Source organism: Cetorhinus maximus, chromosome 2 (genome assembly GCF_964194155.1).
Source record: "Cetorhinus maximus chromosome 2, sCetMax3.hap1.1, whole genome shotgun sequence".
Lineage (NCBI taxonomy): Eukaryota > Metazoa > Chordata > Chondrichthyes > Lamniformes > Cetorhinidae > Cetorhinus > Cetorhinus maximus.
In genome coordinates, this window is record NC_135880.1 from 207,642,789 (window position 1) to 207,651,259 (window position 8,471).

Below are 8,471 nucleotides of genomic sequence, written 5' to 3' on the forward strand. Positions count from 1 at the left end.
GCCTTCATCAGTTTCTGTGGCATGCAAGTTGAATAATATAAATAGAAATTGTAGACAGGGCAATCACTGAGAGGCTGAGGAAATTAAAATAAGGCAAGCATCGGGCCCAAATGGTCTTTCTACAAAGGTACGTGAAGAAAACCAATCACGTTGTTGCTGCTATCCTTAACAAGTGACGAGAAATGCAAGTAGAGCCCAAGGTTTGGAACCAATCAGGATGACCAGAAGCCTTAGATCAATAAAACCAACATCCATTGCTATAATGTAGATAAGGCATTCAAGGAGAGTAGATAGAGAAAAACCTAGACAGGTATGACATGGTAAAAAATAGTCAACATGGATTTATGGGAAGGAGATCTTGCCTAATACACGTACTGGAATTCTTCAATGACAATCAGTGACAATGGACATCATGAGGATGTGAACACTTTAAGATTTCTGAAAGAAGTTAAATTCTACATCAACCTAGCAATTCGCCCACAACTTTGCAAGAATTGGAATAATAGACAAACCCCTGAGGTGGATTGAGATTTGAACAACGGAAGGCAAACAGTGGATGTGAATGATACTGCATCGGTGTGACAGTAGAGTCACTATTGCAGCAACACAGAGATCAGCAAAGGGTCTGTTGCTGATTTAAATGCACTTAAAAGATTTTGAACTTTGGCAAAGAAACAAATCTTTCTATGTTTGAAGATGGCATGAAATTGGGATACATTTTTACAAAATAAGGGACAGCCAAGAAAAGATATAAAGGTGATGTGGATAGAATTGGAAGGTGAGATGATTGGGAAATGGCATTTAATAGGGAGAATTACAAGGTGTTGAGATAGAGAAGGGTACTAAACAATGGGATGTAAATTAAATGTTAGCAGGCTATGGGATACAAAGAGAGATCTGTGGAATTGGTAGAAACCTGACTGAAACTGACAGCACGGTTGGTGGTCATTTTGACATTTTGAGATGTATTGCCATAAGAATAGAACACAAATCTCAGGAAGTGATAATGAGCTTGTACAAGGCACTGATCAATGGCCATACCTGAAATACTGGACTGAATTTTCCCGAGTTGGGATGACTTGGAAGGCCTTGGTGGCTGGGTCCGGATTCCAGGATTCCTGACCCCAATGCCAGGCTGTCTGATTTTTGCGTGTGCCTTTTAAGGGTGCAGCTGGTTTCTGTCAAAAGCCCGCACCCGGCACTCTGGACATGGCCGGCTCCATTGCACAGATAGGCATGTCCTCCTCCTTTCCAAATTTCGGGCCAGGTTTTTAGGGACCCCAGAGGAGTCATGAACCTAGTCTGCATAATGGGACCTTTTAAAGGGTAAATTCCAAAGGTCCTCCCCATGACCCCATGCCAAGGTAAAGCTCCCCACCACCCCCATAGTTCCTCATGCCCCTATGCCAAGCTATGGCACTTTTATGCCCATTGACATTGATACACTGTTCAGAACCAATGAACCCTATAATAGGATGTGTAAAAATAAAGCTTGATAAAAAATTAATTCATTACTTTCCACTATGTTAAAAAAATACATTCTGGAGAGCTCCCCTGCTATTCTTTGAAATGCTGCCATGAGATCTTTTCTGTCCACCTCAGAGGATAGATGGGTATAACGTCTTGTTAGAAAGACAGCACTTCCAACAGCGCAGCACTCCCTCAGGACTGCAATGAACTGTTTGCCTAGATTTTGTGCTGCCGTGGGACTATGAACCTGCCCAAGCTTCTGACTCTGAAGCAAGAATGCCAGCAACTGAGTCACAGCTGAACCCCTGGGCAGAATCTTTGGGCCGTGCCAAGGTTGGGAACAGAGAGGTGGATGGAGTCTGAAAATACTAGCCCTGGCTGACATGCCTGTGGCCTGACTCCTTGCCCAACGCAGCCATTTTGGAGAGGTGGGTTTAAAGCCCAGCAAGGCTGTCTGCCTCCCGTGCATCCCCCTTGAGGCAGGGTGGGGGAGCGGCCAGCCACTTGGTCTCATTAAGATGATGATAAGTAAATGAGATCAACTTGGATTTTCCAGTCAGCCTCCCATTTCCCAATGCAAAGAGGTGGGTGGGTGGGGCGGGGGCGGAGATGCAGTTCATCGGTCTGGGGAAGTGGGCCCTCAGTGGCAGGCCATGGCGACAGCATTCCAGACAGGCCCATTGGGTACTGCTGCAGCCAAATGCTGCTCTGTAAAGGGATTCCATGCCACCCCACCCCACGACATCATCACAGTGGTGATTTGGCTGCTTTTGCTATTCTCTGATTACATTTTGAAAATAAAAAGTTGCTGTTTGTGTTGAAGCATCCTCTCAATTATTTCCTCTCTACTGCTGCCACGTTGTGCCTCAGAGGCATGAAGGCCTCGGATTGTCCCTCCAGCTTCGAGAGCCCACCTGTCTGCCTTAATTGAACAGGGAACCCGTCTCCAGGACAATTAACATACGGATTAGAAGCAGGAGTAGTCCATTAATTAAGGTGGCGCGCCGTCCAAAGTCCCAACAAGTGGCTGTGTTACCTCAGGGGTGGTTTCAGGAACCAGGAACAGTCCTGACTCCTGTTTCCCACCCACAAAGTGAAAACTCAGCCCCCCATCTCACCTGAAAGGCAGCACAGTGCAACAATGCCATGGAACTGCACTGAATTGTCACTCTCCGTCAAGTTCTGTTGAATTTAAAAAACTTTTTGATTATGAAGAGTGAGTAAAGCCAACTATGAAATAAAGTCAATAACAAACAAGCATTTTGATCTGATTTAATAGTGTGTTTTTATTCTTTGCACATTTAGTAGGTTGTGAACTGCATAGATTTACAACAGCTGTAATACTGATTTAGCACAAAGTATTCTTGATCTTGTGAGCAACCAGGAAAACTGAAGCCTCCCAGTCCGATATAGATCTTCTATCATCAGGAAAAGCAAGAATTTCAAATTGATCTATCTCATAACCAGCCTCCTTCAAAGCTTTTTCTAAAAAGGCCTGATCAAATTTCAAACATGAAAACTTCAGCTCATTAACTGTGTAATAGGTCTCGTTCAAAACGCTAATCATAATGAGCACCCCACCTGGTTTTAACAGGGAGGTTACGTTTCTAAGAGCGCTGCAGTATGCTGTTTTATCCTTGCAGGCAGCCTCCAGGCACAAGGAAGTCACCAGACAATCAACAGGTTCCAATTCCACTGGACACAGAGGATTACTTTGATGCACATCACACTTCAAGACTTGCTTGATGGAATCTCTCAGCTTTTTCTCTTTCTCTGCCCATTTTTCCCTGAAAGGTACAAACTCAGTGTCTGATACAGGTTAGTATAGAGAATCACACTCAATTTATTCCATCTCAAAGTAGGTGACTTGCATTGCCTGGTGCAAATTTTTCTCCAATGTTTGTTCTGACGAGTCCCCAGTTAAGGGGCTGCTCCACAGCAAAAACGTGGTTGTGTTTAGGAAAGAGCTTCTGATGGTTGATATGTACAAATTGGCAGAGTACATAAAAATGAACACCAGCTGACAGAAATAAATAAAAGGAAGAATATTCTTCTATACAATACCTTATCATATCTTCAAATGCTTCAATAACAAGTTGCATTCGCATACCAATTTTTAACAGAGTGAAATGTAACAAGGGGGTTCATAGAAGCATTAGGGCACTCGCCCGACGCCATCGCATGTCATTTTACGTTCATTCTGGTCGGGCGTGTGCCCGCCTGACAAGCAGAAAATTCTGCCCCAGGATTTTCCTGGTTTCTAAGTCTCAGTAACACACTGGGCTGCGTATATAAATCAATGGGGCAGCTTTTTACCTTTTAAAAAGCAAAGCAAATCAGGGCTCCTTAATAATTACCTGTTGCCTTCCAGTTCACACACAAATTTTGCTATTGGGCTCCAGTCAAAAGCTCCTGGATCATTTTGTAACCACAGCTGAATCTCTTGATGGTTGTTGGAAGCAAAATCGGACAAAACAATTTCCTCTGCGCGCCCTGAGGCACAGAGAGCTAAGTGAAGACAGGGACCACATCCAATTTCAAGCAGTGTGTGGAATTTCGGAAAACCTGGAAAAATTCAAACACCAATCATTAATTGGGAAAGGAAGTGGCAAAATACAACTCAAATTATACTGAAGCAACAGCCATAGGGAGCTTGAGTATCAATGTCTGCTTGTCTGTCTTTGAAGGCAAGAATCAATGTCATCCTTCTCATTCCATCTCACCGCACCCAATTCCTACATGACGATAGTGATGTTGCTCCATGTGACGGGTACATTGCTGCACACCGGGGAAAGAACTCTTCCAATAATTTTGCAGCATCGGGAATTCCTGTCCACAAATTTATCCACTGGAGCAGCAGCAACACTGGGTTTGAGCTGGGGAAGATGTGAGGGAGAGGAGAGTGCCAATGTGATCTGAGGGAGGGACGAGAGAAGGGAGCAAGTGAGCACTCGCATGGCACGGGGGTGCTAGTACGATCTGAGAGAGGGAGAATTGAGAGAGGGGAGGAAATAGGAGGGCATGATTGCCAACATGAGCTGAATGGAGTTTGGGGGGGTTGGGGAGGGTGGGGTGGTGTTGAAAGAAGAATGTCTGTGCGAGGAAGATGAGTGTCTGTGGGAAGTGGAAAGGCTAAGAGCCAGCAGACAAATACTGGGAGGGAGGGAAGAAATACCTTATGTGAGCTGAGGTGAGGAACAGTGTGGAGAAGGTGTGTGTGAACAAGTAATCGAAGGGCTGAGGAGATCGAGAGGAAGAAGTAGAGTGCCTCTGTGTTTATGTAGGAGGGAGAGATGACTACCTCTTTGTTACTATGACAACCATATAAACAATTTTAAACCAAGTTAACGGCCAGATTTAGTGACACAAATGCTATAATAGCTTAAAAATTCTTTACAGGAAATTGAGAAAACCTGCAATTTTCACTTCAGTCCTTTGTTACACTACATTGACTTACAAAACCGAAGTAGACCATGTTGGGGTTTACCCTTCACATGAGTAGTAGTCCTGATCCTGTGTGTTCAATCTGTTCCCAAATTCTTGATTTCTTTTAATCACCTTTTCTTCAACCATCTATTCTTGCACCTTGACATGACCTTGGCTTCACAGGCCTACCACAACTCCATGCAAAAATTCATCTTGCTCTCTGTGCTACGTGTTCTGTTCATATCTTCTTGTTCTAGGCCCGTCAGACACTGAATACTATCTGTTCTACTGACTTTTTCCCTGCCTTGATAATTTTAAACACTTCGTGAAATCAACCTCGTAATCTTTTCCATTCACATTAAAAATAGTCACGTGTGTTTCTTCCTTCACATTTGTATTTCCTCATATCGAGCAGCATAGCTTTACCCAACCAGTCATGGAATGCTAAGTTTACCTGCAGCTTAATTTAAGACAAGGCTATGCTCCACTGAATATATCTGCATGTCATAGGCTGATATTGAGGCCTGATTTTGACCTACCAGTATTCCTGAAGCTTTTGATCAGTCTTTTTTTGTTTTTTGTAGTTTGGCATATTTGCTTAATTTCCATCCTCACTGAAGGCCTAGAAACACATATTCCAAACTAGAAAACTAACCTTGTTCCTCCCGCCTCCACATGCAGGTTATTTACTTACCTTCTTTATTGTAGGTGTTCTTGAGAGCTGTTTTCCCCAAGTGCAATGAATGATGGTGCGCATGCTTGCTGTTGGCCATTTTGGGGCCTTAGTAGGCCCTGCATGCTGGGCCTAAGCAGCCCAATTTCTATTTGTTCCCTTGCTTTCAATAGATGTTATCATTCTCTCTCAGTTACATTCCTTCATCGCATACTCAAATATGCCTCCTCAGCTTCTTCCCTCTCCCCCCGAAACATGTTCTAAGCTTCATTTCTCTTAAGATCCACCACTCTTAGCATCTGCAACAAAGTGTTTTTAACATCCATTTGCCCCTTCTCTCTGTCACCAGGGCCAGGATCTTTAGGTCTGCGAGCGCTGGCGACGCGTAAAATGAATCGGGATGACCTCAGGTGGAACTCCCGACATCACCCCGCATCATTTCAATTTTCAAGTCGGCGGGGGTGCAGCCGAATCAGCTGTGCGCCCACCGACCTGTCAACGGCCTATGGAGGCCACTTTGAAAATGTCATTAACGTTATTTATGGACCTGCCCGTCCAACCTTAAGGTTGGCGGGCAGGCCGGGAGCCCTGGCGGCCTTCAGAAAAAACATGAAACCTCATCCACAGGCGGGATGAGGTTTCATTAGGATTTTTAAAAATTTAATAAATGTTTGATTATAAGTGATGGACATGTCCCAGCTCATGCACGCGAAAGAGCGCACTCTCGGCTCCCCTCACCCGCCAAGGGAGCACATTGCGCTTCCTGACGGACGTCATACTGGGCGGGCCTTATTTAGCCTGCCCACATAAAATGGAGGTTCGCCCCCAATCGGGGGCGCATATCGGAGGTGCGCCTGCCCGCGCCCGCTCCTGCTCTTCCCCACCGACGGGGGGGAAAATTCTTCCCCATATACCCTTAAATGCCTTTTGACTTGCCGCATTCACTCTCCCCTCTCATTATTGCCATCTACTCCCCTCATAATTCCTGCTTTCTTCCCCCAGTCCTGCTCCTTACTTGTTAGCCTAGCTAGTAATAATGTTACTGACTCAGGAACACTGGAGCTGGGGGAAGGTATTCAGCTCCACTCACATACTGTCCACGCAAAAGAACGGCTTGGGCTGATGTTGTGCAGTTTCAGGAACGGCTTCCAGTCTCCAGCAGCTTTGTGCTGTCAGAAATTCTGTAAGTACTTGGTACAAAATGTGCTGAGCAATAAGCTAAGTAAAATAGTAGGGGAATGCTCAAATTAGGGTGTTTCCCTTCAGGACACCAGTGAGCTAAATTAGATTCAAAGACTCTACTCACCACTGGAAAAGGCTTTTACCAAATTCTTCAGAACGAAAGGCAGGAATTCCTTTTCCTGTGGATTGCCAAGGGGGGAAACATAATACGTTTCCAAATAGACCCGAGGGTTAAACTTTTTCTCATAACAATTGCCAAAAGTAAAACCGAACTCCATTTATCTCCAACAGGAAAGTCGACTTAGAGAGGCGGATATGTCGGAAGTTTCCACTCCCTTTAAATTTAAAGGGACAATCCCTGCATGAAAAATTGCTTGAAAAACCTTGCTTGCTTGAAAAGGATCCTGTCAGCCTTAAACAAGGGGTAAGGCTGCTTCGCTACACAAATACATTAGTTGTAGGACCTGGATGCAAACTTCAGATGCTAATGTTGCCCAAGTTTGGCCAGTGGTACCAGGTCTTGAGCAGCCTCACCAACCTAAAGGGCTCCAGGAAACTACAGTGACAGAAGTGACGGAGCCTCTGTAAAGATTGCAGGCTTCATTAGAGCACTTGAGCCATAGTAAGGGAAGGTGGCAAATGCCACTGGGTGACTGATGCCAATATGTAAGTGGGCCTCGTGAGAATTGGATAGGCAGATCATCAAAGCTGCCAAGAAGGTCATGGAGACTCACATCCAGCATATTAATGGATGGCAAGCAGCAGAATATTCTAAATGTGTGTTTCTCAAGCTTTTTTGCCTAATAATCCTGTGAGTGCTAAAGATAGCAAGGAAATTCAGGGCCAGTGTTTATTTTCTTTGTTATTTCTTACCGCTGAGGGACATTAACTGGCTTGAAATGCTCAGAGATTTGGAAGCCGAGATCCTTGAATGTCCCTGAAAAGTTAGCCGAGCTTCCACAATTTCGATAGCTGTTGGCCACTTTCCAAATTGACTGACTGTATTACATCTAACTGAACAAATCAATGTATATCCATTCGAAAGTAGATTAGTTGCTCTCTCATGCTTTGCAAAAACTAACAAAACTTAAAAATGTTAATATTAAATTAAACTTGATACAGATACTTGGCTGCCAATTTTTAAGTGCCTTGTATATTGTGACTGGATTTAAAAGGGCAGTCGCCAATGAAAAAGACAATAACATACTTCATCTTTGTTAGAGCTGCACCAGAAACTCATACAAATTATTTGTTCAAAATTTATCTTTATGAATTATGACTTGGCTTTGTATATATGCATTCCTATCCTCCCACAAGGGCAAAAAAAATGCAGTGTTATATTAGATTTGATTTTAGTTAATAAAGAGGGAGTAATATAATACCATAAGTATATAGGGACAGACCTGTTGTCCAATGGGATCTTCAATATTCACCTGAAATATCAAAGGAGATGTCCTTGGTTTTACAATCTAGGAATGTCCCCAACAACCTATCAGCCAATTATTTCTCTTGGAGTGTTTTAATGCACAGTTGAGCACAATAAGCACCCAGAAACAGCGGTGTGATAAGGTCTTTAGGTTTTGGCTGAGGGGTGAATATTGACAAATGTTGTAGTATGCATCTGCATGTCACTGTAATGTAAAGGCGCTCAGCAGAGGAAGGGTTAATGTGGGACTGGAGAATAGCACTGTCCACTGTATGATATATGGATTCACATGGT

At 43.8% G+C, this 8,471-nt stretch overlaps 1 protein-coding gene across 1 annotated transcript; it reads right to left on the minus strand.

The window, feature by feature from the left end:
- Positions 1-2,738: 2,738 nt before the first annotated feature.
- Positions 2,739-7,284, minus strand: LOC144669496 (nicotinamide N-methyltransferase-like). The gene is given in 4 exon segments (XM_078531965.1): positions 2,739-2,837; positions 2,840-3,257; positions 3,828-4,035; positions 6,879-7,284. Coding segments are annotated over 4 exon segments (843 nt in total). The 5' UTR covers positions 7,030-7,284; the 3' UTR covers positions 2,739-2,771.
- Positions 7,285-8,471: the final 1,187 nt, after the last annotated feature.